This window comes from Carica papaya, chromosome 6 (assembly GCF_054855325.1).
Source record: "Carica papaya isolate Zhongbai chromosome 6, ASM5485532v1, whole genome shotgun sequence".
NCBI classification, from domain to species: domain Eukaryota; kingdom Viridiplantae; phylum Streptophyta; class Magnoliopsida; order Brassicales; family Caricaceae; genus Carica; species Carica papaya.
The window spans coordinates 27,510,862-27,528,849 of NC_142314.1; the positions used below are offsets into that span (position 1 = coordinate 27,510,862).

At 38.9% G+C, this 17,988-nt stretch overlaps 1 protein-coding gene across 1 annotated transcript; it reads right to left on the reverse strand.

The window, feature by feature from the left end:
• Positions 1-11,771: 11,771 nt before the first annotated feature.
• LOC148253470 (uncharacterized) lies at positions 11,772-13,314 on the reverse strand. Its single transcript, XM_088223388.1, has 4 exons — positions 13,171-13,314; positions 12,837-13,019; positions 12,383-12,544; positions 11,772-12,212 (listed from the first exon to the last, which is right to left on the reverse strand). The coding sequence occupies exons 1-4, from the start codon at positions 13,312-13,314 to the stop codon at positions 11,772-11,774; spliced, it is 930 nt and encodes a 309-aa protein (XP_088079514.1).
• Positions 13,315-17,988: the final 4,674 nt, after the last annotated feature.

Sequence of the window (17,988 nt, forward strand, 5' to 3'; positions counted from 1 at the left end):
TCATAAAATCACGCACACTAGTATCCATAGGGGTCCATAGGGGGTCTTCGCTACACGTGAACAATTCACATTAATAACTTAATTCCAGGGTCGTCCCCATACCCCGTCCGGTATGGGCGCCAAAACTATAAACCTCAATACCCCGTCCGGTATGGGCGCCAAAACACATAAGGTCTCCATACCCTGTCCGATATGAGAGACCACGTTTCCGGTAGGGTTTTCTATGGATCCGGTCCGTCCACCATCTCCCAAGATACTTAGTGAGGCTGTAGACATTATCCATTATCAATTCACATACCTTTTTACCATTTTTCTTAATCTCAATTATCCAATCAAACACAAAATACGTAAACCAGTAATGGACACCAAATAAGACAACACAACATCGGGTTCACAATAATTCAAGTATAATAAATGAAACCGTGATTCATGTATATGAAACCATAGAATAAACACATCAGGCACCATACTGCATTCAAAACTGTAAAATAAATCAAACAACACCTGACCGAAAATTTATCAGATTCGGGCTCCATTAGCAACCCTAATCAATTATACATATATATTAATTTATAAAATACCGTTTTATCATTTATTAGGCTTTAATGCCGTGATAGGAAATAGGGTGAGAGATCCTTACTTGTTTCGGAGTCTGAAATTAGGTTCTCACTGCGCCTACGGGCAGTCCCTAGATTCCCTGAATTTTTCTTCGGAAACTGAAACACACTTCCGGTACCTGCATGTGTCCACAAAAAACCCAAAATTAGACTCAGGGCCCTTTCAGTCAATATCGAAATTCCAGCACGGCGGCTCCGCCGTGCTCCGGCGACGGCGCCGTCGCCCACGGCGGCGATCCACCTCGGGTTGGCCGTTTCCGACCGTTTTCGGTTGAATTTGGCAAAACATGCATTGGTTCTTGTGATAAAACACCCTACGGCCCTCGGTGGGCCAAAAAATTCCAGAAAATCGAGACTTACCGACGGTGAAGCTCTCGGGTGCGGCGGCTCCTCCGGCGCGAGTTGCAATTCAGTGTTTTGCTCCGGTCAACCTGTAGAGAAAAGGACGGTGGTTACAATGGTATAAAAATTACATCAAACGGGAAACAGGAAGGGCCTCATCGGAGGCAAAAATCGAGGTAACTTGCGACAGTGCTGCTGGACTTTGACGGTGTTTTTCGGCCAATCGGCTAGTGGTTTGGCTCGATTTGGCCACAGGGAGGTTCGGCGTCGAAAAAACGAGCCAAGGGGAGAAATTTTACCTCGTTTGGCGGCCGAAAAGTCCTTCGGTGCGGCGGCGGGTGGCAGCGGGTGGTTCCTCCGGTGGCTGGGTTGTCTTCTTCGGCGAGGGTTCTGGCAGCTAGGGTTTGGAGTTGGGTGTGGATGCGATTATTTATAACCCTCCTCTTTTAATCTAAGCCGTCCATCATGATTTAATCTGGACCGTCCGATTGCGATTAAATTAGAAATAAATCTGGACCATCTATCGTTATGCGATCTGAGCCGTCCGCACGTGTGAGATCTGGGCCGTCCACGCGCGTCTTTGATCTGGGCCGTCCGTGCGCACGGGAACGGATCTGGGCCGTCCGATCGCGCTCACGCGGATCGCCAACGAAGTTCCAGTTGATGAACATTTTTTGGTTGGTTTAGGAATAAGGAAAGATTGGCTGGCAGAACATTTTTGACAACTATAATTAGTTTGCAGTGTTTTTAAATGAAACTAATTTTTACATCTATGATCAACTACATAACTCGAGCTTAGTTATCTTGTTAACTAAGAGTCTTTCTTATAATCAACCTACTTTCTAATTTACAATTAAAAGTTTTTTGTGATTATTTCATTCTATTTTTATTTTATATTTTTACGTAAAGCATATTGATATTGAATCTATAAAGAAAACCCCATTGCTGCTTTTCATTCATTGGTCAAGGAAGAAAGTCAAGCTCCAATTCCTTGTGGATTCGACCCTATTTAGCGATACTACAATATTATTTTATTGTTTGAATAGGATTTTATTATTGGCGGAATCGACATTCGTCAAATTTTGGCACTGATGTCAGGTAATTAAGATTAACTGATTATTTTTCTTTTTTATGATCAGGACTGATCGTGGAGAACCATTTTTTTATGATCTTAAGGTTGAGAAGATCGCCAAGAGTTTAAGAAAACAAACTACACAAAGAAGACAAACTCACCAAGACAACACCTCATTTGTTGCAACTGAATCAGAATAGATGGAATAGGGATGCACATTGAGAGAGTTGGCAACCCCACCTATAAATTAGCAACCCCTCTGCATCACCTGCCTAGATTTGGATGTTCTTTTTGAGTTGAAATCTGGTTTGATCCATCTACTACCGAAGTTTTGAGGTATGAAAAATTAGAATCTACACAAACAACTTAAAGAGTTCCATGTGGTTTGCTCAAGTATGAAACCACAAGGTGTATCTGAAGAGCAAATCAAGCTGCGAGCATTCCCATTCTCCTTAGATGAAGCAACCAAATAGTGGCTATATTATTTATCTCCCGAATCATTCACAACTTAGGCGGAGATGGTAAAAGCCTTCCTAGATCATTTCTTCCTCGCCACCCAAGCTATCGGTATAAGAAGAAAAATATGTGGAATCCGATAGAAGGATTCTGAGAACCTCCATGACTATTGGGAGAGGTTCAAACACCTTTGCGCAAGCTATCCATAACATGACATATCAGAGCAATCTTTGATACATTATTTTTATCAAGGATTACTTCTATCAGAAAGAAGGATGCTAGATATAGCCAGCAAAGCTGCTATCGTGAACAAGATACCATAACAACCGAGGGAGTTGATATTGATTATGGTAGCCATTTTCCAACAGTTCAGTGCCACATGTGACACCCCTAGAAGGGTGAACAAGGTAAGTATCTCTTGTCATGAATCCCAAATTTTTGAACTAACCAATTTGGTACAAAATATGGTTGTAAAAAATACCCAACGAGCAAGAGTTTGTGGGATTTATGCCCATTCAGGGCATCCCATGGACATGTGTCCCACATTCCAAGAAGACGACCATCAGCAAGTTAATGCAGTGGATGGATTCCAAAACCAACCGTAAAAAAGATACAACTATTTTTGTAACACGTATAATCCTAGTTGGAGAGACCATCCAAATTTTAGCTATGGGCCACGACAACAAAACTACCAACAATACCTGACTAGGCCACCACCGCCGTCACAAACAACACCCTTTAAGCCAAGTACATCTCTTGAAGACAGTTAAATTTTTGGCTACTAACATGCATCAATTTTAGTAGGAAACTCAGTAATTCTAATGGGAAACTAGAGCTAGTATTTAGAATTTAGGGACCTAAATGAGTCAATTAGCAATATCCATGAGTAAGTTGGAATTCAAGGGTAAATTACCCTCACAGACTGATAATGCTTGGAAATAAAATCATTATCACCCATTTTTGGGCTGTTGAACTTGATGGTACGTCATCTAATCCAAGCTATTTTCTGTGTTTTGTTGCAGTGTAGGATACGAGGGCAAAATAGAAAAAAATAGCATAAATTTAGGGACCTAAATGAGTCAATTAGCAACATCCATGAGTAAGTTGGAATTCAAGGGTAAATTACCCTCACAGACTGATAATGCTTGGAAATGAAATCGTTATCACCCACTTTTGGGCTGTTGAACTTGATGGTACGTCATCTAATCCAAGCTATTTTCTGTGTTTTGTTGCAGTGTGGGATACGAGGGCAAAATAGAAAAAAACAGCATGAAGAGAGGAAGAGTTCATGAAGAGGATCATTAGCACAGAAACAAGCCTTGGGAGAGGCTTGGGTCCTGCTCCAGACAGTCTAGCCTGGAGCAAGGCTAAGAGTCATGCACAATAGTCAATTTAAAAAGAAAAAAGGTGCACGTTTAAAATTTAAAAATAGATCCTATTCAAGCACAGATTTGCGGATAAAAAATCATGGAGATCAATATGGAAAGCTATGGATATGCCAGAAATTAAGGGAAGATTATAAATTGGGAGAGAAGGGAAAGCCTAGCCCTTTTGGAGGATAAAAGGTGAGCTGCGTCCAGTAAAAAGGGGACCTCTATTCTTTCTAATGCGTACACAATAACTTATGTTGCTTCTACAATTTTTCTTATTCATATTTCTTATTCTCTTTACTCTCCAAGAACTCTTTTGTATTGAAAAGCCCACCATGAGTGGCTAACTCATTTTTTTCCTAGTTGATAGATCTAACAAACTTTAGTAATGCATTTATGAGATCTAATCAAACTAATTTGGGTTTCATTTCAGAGCTAGTATTTATTTACTTCCTGCACCTATATATATTTGTTATTTTGAATTCGTTTGAACATTGCCCATCATACGAGAAGAAAAACCGCAAGCAACTAGTTGAACTCCTCAAATTCATAATTGTTTGAGTGGTTCCGGCACCAAGCAATGATTAGTGCGGCATTGAAGAGGTAAGTAATCTAGTTGACCGATTCACACGGATGAATCTAACAGCTTGAATCAGGTCCTTCTAGCTGTCAAGGTCATTGATAAGTTAAATCCTGTGGACGTTCCTAGGTCTGCATGACAACGAAGAACCAACTAACAAATATTTCTTGGTTGGTTTAGGAATAATGAATGATTGGTTATCAGAATGTTTCCAATAATTATAGCTGATTTACCATATTTTGGGTGAAATGAATCCTTGCATCTATGATCAATTACAATAATAGAGTTAGCTATTTCGTTAACTTTGAATCATTTTTATAATTACTTTAGTCTATTTGAAGCTAAGAGTTTGTCTAATATTATTTTGCTCATTGTTTATTTTATATTTTGCGTATTGAATTCTATAAAACCCCTTTTGTTTGTTTTTTATTTATTGGTTAAGGAAGAAAATTTATTTCCAATTTTCTGTGAATTCGACCCTTCTTACCACTACTACAATATTATTTTATTGGTTAACTAGGAATATATTTTTGGTGGATTCAACACCCGTCAAATTTTGGCGCCATTACTAGGGAGTTGAGATTAACTAATTATTTTTCCTTTTTATGACTAGGATTGATCGTAGAGAGCCACTCCTTTATGATCCAAAAAATGAGAAAATCGCAAAATGATTGAGGAGAAAGACCAGAGAAAGAAGGAAAACATATACGAACAACACTTCATCTGCAGTACCCGAGCTAAAAAACATGGAACAAGAATGTACATTGCGGGAGCTTACAACATCCCTCATAAATTAATAACCCCTCTGCATCACATGCTCAGATTTTGGTGTCCCCTTTAAACTAAAATCTTGTTTAATCCACTGGCTCCCTAAGTTTCAAGGTATGGAGAATGAGAACCCAAATAAACACCTCAAGGAATTCCATGTGGTCTGTTCCAACATGAAACCCCAAGGTGTGTCTGAAGAACAAATCAAGCTGTGAATGTTCCCATTCTCCTTAGATGATGTGGCTAAAGAATGGCTATTTTATCTATCGCTCAGATCAATCACGACGTGGGCGGAGATGGTGAAGGCCTTCCTAGACTATTTCTTTCCAGTATCTCGAGTAGCCAACATTGGGAGAGAAATATATGGGATCTGTCAAAGAGACTCCGAGAGCTTGCATGATTATTAGGAGAGGTTCAAATGGTTATGCGCAAGCTATCCGCAACATGATATATCAAATCAATCTTTGATACATTACTTCTATGAAGGGCTACTACTCTTGGGTGGAGCTATCAGTGTAGGCGCCATCATCAACAAAACACCATGACAAGCAAGAGAGCTACGATCAATCATGGTAGCCACCTCTCAACAATTCGGTTCCACTTGCGACACTCCTCGCAGGGTGAATGAGATAAGTATATCCTCCATTGAGTCTTAAATTTATCAATTAACTCACTTGGTGAATAACATGGCTACAGAAAACACTTAGTGAGCAAGAGGGTGTGGAATTTGTGCACATTTCAAACATCCCACGGACATGTGCCCTACGCTCCAAGAAGATGATAAGCAGTAAGTTAATGCTATTGGCGATTTTTCAAGTACACTGCAAATAAAATATGATCCTTTTTCTAACACATACAACCTTGGATGGAGAGATAACACAAACTTTAGCTATGAAGCATGGCAACAAAATTACCAACAATATCTGAATAGACCACCACGGGCGCCGCAAGCAACACCTCTAAAACAAGGTATGTCGCTTGAAGAAATCATCAAACACTTGCTACTGACACCTAAAAATTTTAGCAGGAAACGAGAGCTAGCATCCATAATTTAGAGACCCAAGTCAGCTAATTGGAAACTTCCATGAGTAGGTTAGGATCCTAGGGTAAATCCTCTCAGATAGAAGTGAACTCGAGGCCAAGCGACAGTGCAATCACCTTGCGAAGTGGGAAAGAACTACCAGGGATCCCTGCCAAAACAAGCCTTGGCCGAGGCTTAAAAAAAAAAGCAAAACTAGAATCATTGTGTAAGGCCGCTGAGTCAGTAGTAGATGACAATGTCCCCCCAGTTGAAACAGGCTCTGATCGTTCCAATTTGATTCTAATCCCCCCACCATTCTCTTAGAGATTTGCCAAACAAAGAAAAAAAAAAGAGAAAAAGGAAATCTTGAAGACGTTCTGCAAGGTTGAAATCAATCTTCCCCTGCTTGACGCTATCAAACAAATACCCATATATGTCAAGTTCCTAAAGGAATTTGCATCAACAAGAGGAAACTACGCAACAATGAAAGGGTAAGTATGGGAAAAATGTCTCAGCTATCATACAGAGAAAATTACCCCACAAATACAAGGACCAAGATATGTTCGCCATTTCATGTAAAATAGGTACCTTTGGTATCAGGAAGGCTATATGCAATCTCGGGGCCTCCATCAATGTGATGCCCATGTCCATCTACTCTAAGCTAAGTGTCATATAATTGAAAGAAACTAGAGTTATCATCCAACTAGCGGATAGATTCGTTGTCAACTTTGAAGAAGTCTTGGAAGATATGCTAATCCAAGTGGACAACCTTATCTTTCCAACTGACTTCTATGTATTGGATATGGAAGATGATAAATCCCCAAATTCTTCTGACCTCCTACTAGGTAAACACTTTCTCAACACAACTAGAAAAAAATAGACGTTCAAAATAGAACCCTCACTATGGAATTCGATGACAAAATTGTAAGGTTTAATATGTATGATGCAATGAAATATCCCTCTGACTTATCTTATGTCTGCAGCATTGATGCCTTGGAGGTCCTAAACCAACAACATTTTAATCTAAGCCATGGGGATGAGGTGAACATTGCACTTTGCAATAACTTAAATGTTGACAGCTTAAAGGTACTAGAAGAAGACCATATAGCTAGTCAGGAATTGTAGGAAGCCATGTTCGAGTTGGAATCCTTTAAATAGGTAAAAGGTACGACTCCTCAATTAGGTCTCCCCATTGCTCCCACAAGGATTCTCTCCTTTGTTTTGCAGGCTCCCAAGTTAGAGTTAAAGTCGCTATTCGAACACCTCAAATACATCTTTTTAGGTGAAGGAGAGTGTGACATCCCAAATATTAATTAAGGCATAAGGGTGCCAGATACAGAAACAGAGTACGAGTGTATAATAAAATTGTATGCAATGGAACAAATTATTACAAATTCCTTACCAAAATATATAAGTTCCAATTACACATATATATAATTAAGGCCAGAAGTGGCAACAAAATACAAGATATTAAAAATACAAAAGGGCCACTTCTGTCATTATGCGATTGGACTAATCAGAGTGCAAGATAACTCATGCACTCAAAGTTTGTGGATCCACGGGATCTTCATATACTTCAAGGGGTAGGTCAGTGGTCGGTTCCTTTTGTGGAATGACAAGATCAAATATAGATAACGACAATTTGCTCAGACATATTTTCGGCATGCCAAACCAAGATACGATCTATGACCATGACCATACCTACCACAATGATCCTATAAGATATTCTATAGCAATTACAGTACTTAGCCAAAGTTGACTCCTAACAGATATTCCTGTCACCACTCTCATCAAAGGGTACGCCGTCATCCACAAAGAGCGATCCTCTCATATCTTTTCAAACCAGATGGGGGAGGGGAAAATAGATACCCCTCAGAGATAAAAAGTCTAATGAGATACTTGATACATTATGCATGTCAATACAGATACATATATTTTTTGAACCATTCAGGCTCATTCTCTTTCTCTTTCTTTCTCTTTTTTTTTTTATTTTATATTTTTAGGCAAATATCACCATATTTATATTATTTAATTTACATGCAAATCATCAAGTGTCTATAAAATCACATAGTATGCTTGAAATCAAGAACAAATCACTTATTTGAACTACTAAACACGGAACATGCAAAACACAAACACAAACTTCATAATTTTAATTTTTTAGAAATACTCCTTAAGATGTTTAAGAAAATACTAAATTTCTTACTGAAATCTCGAAGTTTTCCTACACTGTTCTTCTTCTTCTTTTCTCCTTCTCTCACTAGATTACTCCCTCTCTCTCTAAGCTCTTGGAAGATGGAAGAATGAAATAGAAGTGATGAGGAAATTAAAGAAAGGGCTCCTCATTTATAGAAAATGGGGACCTTTAGATTTGCGCCAAATGAAAAAATCTTGTGAAGAGAGAGAGACTTGAGTGGAAGATGATTGATTTGACATAATACGACGACGATGAAAAAATGGAGAAAACATTCCTCCATCGGTGGTGGCTCATCACCCAAAGCGACGGCACACCGCCCAAGGCGGCGCATGATGCCCAAAGTGGCAGTGATACATTGCCTGAGGTGGCAGTGCACCTCGCTTAGGCTTGATGCGCACTGCAGTCCTAGCCTACAAGCACTGGCCTACCATGCCGCGGGCAGGGCCTATAGCGCGTAGAGCGCTGTGCGTAGGCCCCAGGTGCGCAATGCGCAAGCCCCAAGATAAAACACGCGCACATGACCTGCCCTGTGCCTCGGACGGATGAGACATGCACACAGTGCACATGTCCTGTGCTTGGTTGCGCACGCATGCACGTGCACAATGCGGGATGTTTGTGCGGGTGGCCTCTTTTGAGGGTGTTTTCCCGCGGGATTCCCCCCTTTTCTGTTTTCTCTTAGAAATTATTTTTTTAATAATAATAATAATAATAATAATAATAAAGTATAAAATAAAAATAATAACAGATAAAATTAAATAAAATTAAAAATAAAAATAAAATAACGAAATCAACATAAAATTAAAATTACAAGTTTAAGTCATGAATTATGATATAAAACTGCAAAATAAATTTAAATAAGTTCAAATGGCCTTGAGACCCGAATAAATAGGTGTTTTCCAAATATAAATTTAGTGTGGTGGCGAGTAGGGTGTTACATTCCCCCCACCGTAAAAAATTTTGTCCCCCAAATTTGTTTCGAATAGGTCTAGGAACTTCTCACTCATCTCAGTTTTCAATTCCCACATTGCCTCTTCTGGAGTGTGGTGCTACCGCTGCACCTTCACCATGGGGATCATCTTGTTGCGTAAGACTTTATCGGTCCAACCAAGAATTTTCACAGGGAGTTTCTCGTAAGTCATATCCGTTTGTACATGCATCTCATCATGATGAATGATATAAAAAGGGTTAGGGTGGTACCTTTTGAGCATGTAGATGTGAAAAATATCATGTAGACCCACAAAATCTCGAGGTAGAGTAAGGCGGTATGCCACGGATCCAATATGCTCCACGATCCAAAAACGTCCCACATAACGGGGGCTCAACTTCTTTCTTTTTTCGAACAACATTTTTTCTTTCTACGAAAAAATCTTAAGGAATACTTGGTTTCCAACGATGAATTCTAGGGGTCTTATGTGATTATCAGTGTAATTCTTCTGGCGACTCTGGGTGGTAGCCAAGTTCATACGGATGATCGCAAACTTCTCATTAGTCTCCTGGATGAAGTCTAGTCTCAATTGGTGCTGGTTTTTGACTTTGCTCTAATAAGTGGGGGAATGGTAGAACCTACCATACAGGATTTCATACAGAGCCATGCCAATGTTGGAATGATAACTATTATTATAAATAAATTCATACAGGGAAAGATACTTATAATAGTTATTGCCAAGGTTGAGGATGCAAACATGCAACATGTCTTCCAACGTCTAGATAGTGTGTTCAGACTGAGCATTAGTTTGGGAATGATAAACAATGCTAGAGTACAATCTAGACTCAAGCACTTCTTGAACGTTGTCCCAAAAGTGGGAGGTGAATCGAAGGTCTTGATCAGATACAATGGATGATTGAATACCATGGAGTCGAATAATTTCATTGACATAAAAGTGGGCTAATTTGCTAGTGGAGTCAGTGGTCTAGATTGGCAAGAAATGGGCGGTCTTGCTTAGTCTGTCAACGATGACCTAAATAGCATTACGACCAGAACAAGTCCTGAAATCCATGGTTACATGCTCCCACTTCTACTCTGAAATCGGGAGGCCTTATAACAAACCGTCGGGTCTTTGGTGTTTTGCCTTGACTCGTTGACAAGTAAGGCATCAGAAGACATAGTCAACAATGTCTTTCTTCATTCCTGGACGTCAGTATTTACGTTTTAGATCTCGATACATCTTGTACTCCCAGGGTGGATGGACAGTTTGAAGACATAGGCAACCTTGGGAAAATCCGTCCTAACAGCAACAGGGATCCAAATTCAGTCCTGAAATCTACATAACCCATCATTTGAATGTCTGAAATCAGGAAATTTATCAGAAGAGAACTTACTTAAGTTTTTGGTGATTTCTTGGTCCGTGGACTGAGCTTCCCAAATCTTCATAAAAGGATCAGGCAAAGCTCGGATCTAAGCGAGATAGGTACCGTTGCTATAGTAGTTAACGTAGAGTGTCTGTATAGTGTCTACTAACTTCTAACTGGAGCCTACGGTTTGAGCTAATACTACAGACTCCTTTTGACTCAGTGCATCAGCGACTATATTCCTTCTACCGGGATGGTAGATGATCTTGCAGTCGTAGTCCTTCAGGAGGTCCATGTATTGTCTCTGTCTCATGTTCAAATCCTTCTGTGAGAAGATGTACTTTAAACTTTTGTGGTCAGTGTAAATTTTAAAGGTATGATCAAACAGGTAATCACACCATATCCAGGTTTTGAGTAGGGTAGTTTTGTTTATGGGGTTTCAACTATCTGGATCCATAAGCGACTACTCTACAATACTGCATCAAAACGCATCCCAAGCCAATATGAGACGCATCGAGGTAGACCTGAAATCTTCAAGTATTGTCGGGGAGGATCAACATCGGACTAGAGGTAAGACGACACTTCAATTCCATAAAGCTTTCACCATATTCAAAATCCTAGATAAAAAATATGCCCTTTCGAGTGAGTCAAGTCAATAGAGTAGCAATCTTAGAAAATCTGTCGATAAATCGCCGGTAGTAACCTGCCAAGCCAAGAAAACTACGTATATCAGCTATATTGGTAGGTAGGTTCCAATTGATAACTGTTTCAACCTTGGCCGGATCCACGAGTACATTAGTTTATAAAATTTAAAAATTAAATTTAAACCTAATTCATTCGAAGATCAAAGCTTAAAATTTAACGAGTTTAAATGGTCTTAGGGTCCAAATAATTATAGATTTTACGGAACTATTTAGTGCAAAGGTTTTCGGGGTGTTACATTCCCCCCCACCTTTAAAAACTTTTGTCCTCTAAATTTTTCATAAATAAATGAAGAAACTTCTTTCACATTTCACTCTTCAGTTCCCATGTGACCTCCTCTAGAGTGTGATGTTGCCACTACACCTTCACCATCAGGATCCTGTTGTTGCGCAGAACTTTATCAGTCAAACCAAAACTTTTCGCGAAGAGCTCTTCGTAAGTCATGTCTACTTGGACTTGCATCTCTTGGTGAGAAATGATGTGAGAAGTGTCAGGGTGGTAACTGTTAAGCATGGAGATATAGAAAACATCATGCAGACCTGCAAACTCTGGAGGTAGAGTGAGGTAGTACACTACAGGTTCGATACGTTCCATGATTAAAAAGAGTCCCACATAAAGGGGGCTCAGCTTACCCTTCTTACCAAACTGCATTTTATCCTTGTAATGGAAGATTTTGAGGAAAGCATGGTCACTAATAGTAAACTTCAGTGGTTTCCTACGGTTGTCAGCATAGCTCTTATGGCGACTTTGAGCGTTAGTGAGGTTGTAATGAATAATGGCAACTTTTTCAATGGTCTCCTGAATGTAGTCATATCCCAAGTGACTCTGGTTCCCAACTTCGTTCTAACAGGTAGGAGAACGATAGGGCCTACCATACAGGGCTTCATATGGAACCATGCCGATGCTGGAATAATAACTGTTATTATAAGCAAATTCACACAAAGAAAGATATTCATACCAGTTATCACCAAAATCGAGAACACAAGCGTGCAATGTATCTTCGAGCATCTAGATGGTACATTCAGACTGATCATCTGTCTGAAGGTTATAGGTGGTATTGAAGTACAATTTCGAACCAAGGGCTTCCTGTAAACTGTCTCATAAATAGGAGGTGAATCGGGGGTCTTTGTCTAAAACAATAGAAGAGGGAACGCTGTGGAGATGAATAATTTTTTCGATGTACACGAGGGCTAACTTGCTGGTAGAGTTTGTTGTTTTGATAAGCAAGAAATGAGTTATCTTGGTCAACCTATCAATAATGACCCATATTGCATTGCGACTAGAATAGGTTCTAGGGAAATTAGTGACAAAGTCCTTGGTCACATACTTCCACTTCCATTCTGAAATAGGGAGGCCTTACAACAAACTGCCAGGTCTCTAGTGTTCGACCTTAATTCTTTAGAAAGTAAGGCATCAGGAGACATAATCAACAATGTCTTTCTTTATTCCAGGCCACCAATATTGGCGCCTCAAGTCTTTATACATCTTGGTACTTCTGGGGTGAATAGACAATTTGAAGGTATGGGTAGCCTTGAGAACATCTGTAGTGACAGCAGTAGGGACCCAAATTCGATTTTTGAACCAACACAAGCCATCGTTGGTGAGCTTGAAATTAGGAATTTATCAGAATTAAACTTAGAGCTTTGGTTATCTTCAGGTCGGTGGATTGAGTTTCCTAAATCTTCATGAAAAAATCATGCAAGGCCTGAATCTAGGCGAGGTAGGCACCGTTGCCATAATGATTAAGGTGAAGTACGTGCATTGCATCAACTAGCTTCCAACTCAAGGCCATCATCATGGCCAACAAAGCGGACTCCTTTTGGCTCAAAGCATCAGCAACCACATTTTCTTTATCAGGGTGGTAGAGGATCTTGCAGTCATAATCTTTCAGGAGGTCCATCAAGTGTCTTTGTCTCATATTCAATTCTCTATGCAAAAATATGTATTTCAAACTTTTATGGTCAATATAAATTTTAAATGTTTGGCCATAAAAATAGTGGTGCCATATCTTCAGGGCAAGGACAATGGTAGCTAACTCCAGGTCGTGCATGGGGTAATTACACTCATGGGGTTTCAGCTATGTGGATCCATAAGCGACTACCTAACTGTGTTGCATCAAGACACATCCCAAACTCACGTGAGATGCATCATAATGAATCTAAAATTATCCAGTATTGTCAGGGAGGATCAACACTTGAGCAGAGGTGAAGCAATACTTTAACTCGGTAAAACTTTCTTCACATTCATAATCTGACACAAAAGCTACACCCTTCCTAATGAGGCGGGTCAACAGAGTTGCAATCTTGGAAAACCCATTAATGAACCACTGATAGTAACTGATTAAATTAAAAAAGCACGTAACTTGGTGACATTTGTTGGCTAGCTCTAATTAATCACAGTTTTAACCTTAGATGGATCAATAGAAGCTCCTTCACCAAAAATTACATGGCCAAAGTAAGAGACTCAATCCAACCAAAAAGAACATTTACTGAATTTTGCATATAAGTGATTCCGGTGGAGGGTCTCCAACACTCGGGACAAGTGGTTTATATGTTCTTCGCGGTTCTTTGAATGCATAAGGATTTCATCAATAAAAACAATGATGTATTGATCTAGTACATATAAGAAAACCATGTTCATAAGATCCATGAAAGCAGCAGGGGCATTAGTCAGTCTAAAAGGCATAACCTTGAACTTGTACTGACCATATCGACATCAAAATGCCATCTTGGGAATGTCTTCTTCCTTCACTCTCACCTGGTAATACCTCGATTTGAGATCAATCTTCAAAAAAATCATAACAACTTGTAATTGATCAAAGAGATTATCAATACAGGATAAAGGATACTTACTTTTCACCGTCACTCGGTTGAGTTCTCTGTAGTCAATACATAGTAAGAGGAAACCATCTTTCTTCTTTACAAATATCACTGGTGTACCCCAAGAGGAATGTCTGGGATAAATAAATATTTGCCCAAGAAGCTCAGAGAGTTGGTGCTTAAGATTAATAAGTTCAGTGTGACTCATATGATAAGCGAGCTTTAAGATTGGTTGAGTTCCTAAAAGCAAATCGATGGAGAATTTTATCTCTCATGGGGGAGCTAGACCAGGTAGTTCCTCTGAAAAGACATCCAAAAAGTTACAAACAGTAAGAATTTCATATACGCTGGGGTCGACATCCATATTTCTATTTATTCAAAGATTAGAGAATAACAAACAAAATTTTATGAAATTTTATTTCATTTTTGGTGAATGAAGAGGTACAATTTTACTCTCATAGTTAATGATTGCTTTATATTTTTCTAACCAATCTATTCCTAAGTTGACATCAAATCCGGATAAATCTAAAAGTATAAGATCTACTAATAATTCTACTCCTGAGACTTTTATTTTATAATTTTTATACACATAGTGAGATTTTAAAAGACATCTAGAGGGGGTTTCTACTGCTAATACCTCATTTAAATGTTTTGGCTTAACATCTAATTTATAAGCAAAAGAAGAAATAAAAGAGTGGGTAGAACTTGTATCAATTAGAGCTTGAGCAGTAGTGTCATGGATAAAAAACATATCTTGAATGATAGCAGGAGTGGTGAGGGCACTGGGCTCATCAAGATAGTAAACATGACCTTGGGCCACTAGTCTAGCCATGTCTTTCAGCTGCTAGGAACATTTTTTCACGAAGTGCTGAGTGTTTTCGCACTTGTAGCAGGCATTGTTTAAATGCTGACAAGGCTGATCACTATGAAAGTGCCCACAAGTTAATATGGTTGGGTAGGTCGGGTAGGGTGTCTAGTAAGTGGAGGCAAAACAGGAAGAGGGGAAGCTCGCAGTCTTTTATCAAGGTGGCTGTTAACTAGGTCAGGCAATCTTCTTCTTGGTTGTTGGGGTTGGTGTTGCTTTTGTTGGGTATGAATTCGGGCAATGTATTGATGCTGGACTGAGATAGAATCTTCAGCCAACTGGGCATATTCCAGCACCTCGGTATAAGAGCTGGGTCATAGTATCATGACCCGGTGGTATATATCGGCACAAAGGCTCTTTAGGAATTTTTTAGCTTTACAGCTTTTAGGGATGACCATTAGAGGGACAAACCTAAATAGCTGGATGAATCGGGCTGCATACTGGGAAACCATCATATTTTCCTAGCGAAGGCACTAAAATTCCTCTTATTTCTTTTCCTGAACATAGACAGGGAAGAAGTTTTCAAAAAAAAACATCCATGAGAACCACCGAGGTGATAGGGGTGGGTAAAACATCTTTCTTAAGCCTCCACTAGTATCTGGTTTACATGAAGGCTGCTAGGGGGACTTTTTATTCCTCGGTCAAGTTTAGGACAGAGAAAAATTTCTTTATCTGTAGGATATAGGCTTTAGAAGCTAAGGGGTTAGAGCCTCCTCCAAAGTGAGGTGGGTTTAGTCTCTTAAACTTATGCTATGGGAAATGGCTTTATTGGTTAGGTGATAGTCGGGGACAGGAGGGTGTTGGCAGTGGTTTATTAGCCTACAGTTATGGTTAGACCCTGAATGGCTCGCAAAAGCTCGGTAAATTCGGCCTTAATCGATGGACCTAGGTCTCAGGTCTCTTGGTTCTTTCTACAGAAGGTCTTCCTCGAGTCATTTCTATAAAAAAAAAGGAAGACATGAGTTGGTGGTATATGTTTCAAGAAAAAAAATATCTTAAATATCTAGAGTAGTTTCCTAGACTATAGCTTTAGTTGTAAGGGATTATTTTGCGTAACTACACTGATAGCATTATAGAGAAAGAACAAAAAATTTAGGTGGCAGAGTCAGAATAGTTGAATACTTGAACAACCGAACAAGCCTTGCCCAATGCTTGTGCTGGGCCCATAACACTCTACCCAGAAACCTCACACAACCCTTGCCCAAAGGTTGTGAGATGCCCTGTGATCAAAATAGTGATATGGTAATTAATGAGTAAACCTTGCCTAAAGGCTTCCACCTCAGTCACACACAAGCCTTGCCCAAAGCTAAAATAATAAGCTAGTGGGGGAACACTTTCAGTTGACCACGTAAGCCTTGTTTAAAGTTTATGATCTATCTCTAGACCCTATGCTGTCCACAAACCTTGCCATAGGTTTACCCTCCAACAACAAGATCGGCATAAGCCATGCCTAAGGCTATTGTGTGAAATAAAAAAAAAGGAAAATAAAATAAAGAAAACCCCGAGTAACATATGACATCCCAAATACTAATTAAAGCATAAGGGTATCAGATACAGAAATAGATACGAGTGCATTTAAGATAATCGTATGTAGCGGAATAAAATATTACAATCCCTTATAAAATAATAATAAAGTTCCAATCTTACAATACTGAGGCGAAACAAGATTAAATACAAGCCTCTATAAAAGTTGGACTCATTAGAGTACAGAACAAAACATGCTCTCGTAAAGGTTCACAGATCCACGGGACTTTCAAAAGATTCAATAAGTAGGTAAACGATCGGTTCCTCACTATCCTCCTCATCTTAGAGGCGGGGTCATGGAAAGGGGTGAGTTCCATATGCTCAGTAAGGAAAACAATATTTAAATACATCACTAAGATTTTAAAAGTAATTAAACTTGAAAAGGGTACCTTATTTACTTACCATCAGGAATTGTGTTAGATGTCCATTTTAATAATTATGAAAACAGTTTACTTTATTTAAAAAAATCATCAAATCAATCATGTCAAATCATGTCATAGCCACATCAGATCCTATCATATCATGTCAATCATATCAATCATACTGAAACTAAATAAAAAAAATTAAATAAATCATGTCAAGCTTTCGTCTCATTTATTCTTTGCATGAAGTTGTTTCGACTTCCATCTACTGAAGTCAATACAGATTTTCGACTACCCATGTGCAGTGACTAATTCATTTCATATCATATAAGTAATTTGTGGCTTGTTAAACCATTAGCATATTTACGGCTTGACAAACCATGACACGGTCTATGACTACGGTCGTTCTAATAACAGTTGTTCTACATGTAAGCTATAGTCACAACCGTACTTCTCCAAAGGTGAGTCCTACAATCGTATTACGTCATAACTCTCATCAGAAGGTATGCCATCATCTATAAGGAGCCATTTTCTCACTTATTTTCAAACCAGATGGGCGAGAACAGAAACCTCTTAGAGATAAAAAGCCTAACGAATCATGTCATTTATATCATGCATGCCAACATCGATAAATGTTTCTCATGCGTATGATATAACATCATGCTTCGTCACTTTATCTTGTCATCATACAATATAAACATGCATTTAACATTTATCATATGCATGAATAATCATTAAAATTAAATATGCAACAACCAGTTTATAATCGTTCATATAAACATGCCTTATCACTTAACTTTTACGTTAATTCATAAGAAGAAGTAAGCACGCAATCAACCGATTAATATTTCATTAAATTAATCTCGAAATATTCATTAATATGTAAAGAAAATATTAAATTTCTTACCGAAACCTTGAAGTTCTTTCCTAGTTTTCCTTCCTCCTCTCTTTGTAGCTCTCTTTCTCTCTAGAATTTCTTTAGTGGATGGAAGAATGAAGTTGGA

Bases quoted from the DNA above. Each gene is read 5' to 3' on its own strand.
- LOC148253470 (XM_088223388.1), bottom strand. From the start codon at position 13,314: ATGGACCTCCTGAAAGATTATGACTGCAAGATCCTCTACCACCCTGAT. The intron at 12,545-12,836 runs GTCTCCTGATGC...CTATTGTTTTAG, and splicing joins AGAAAGACATTGTTGATTAT to ACAAAGACCCCCGATTCACC. The intron at 12,213-12,382 runs GTGATAACTGGT...GACTACATTCAG, and splicing joins CGCTTGTGTTCTCGATTTTG to GAGACCATTGAAAAAGTTGC.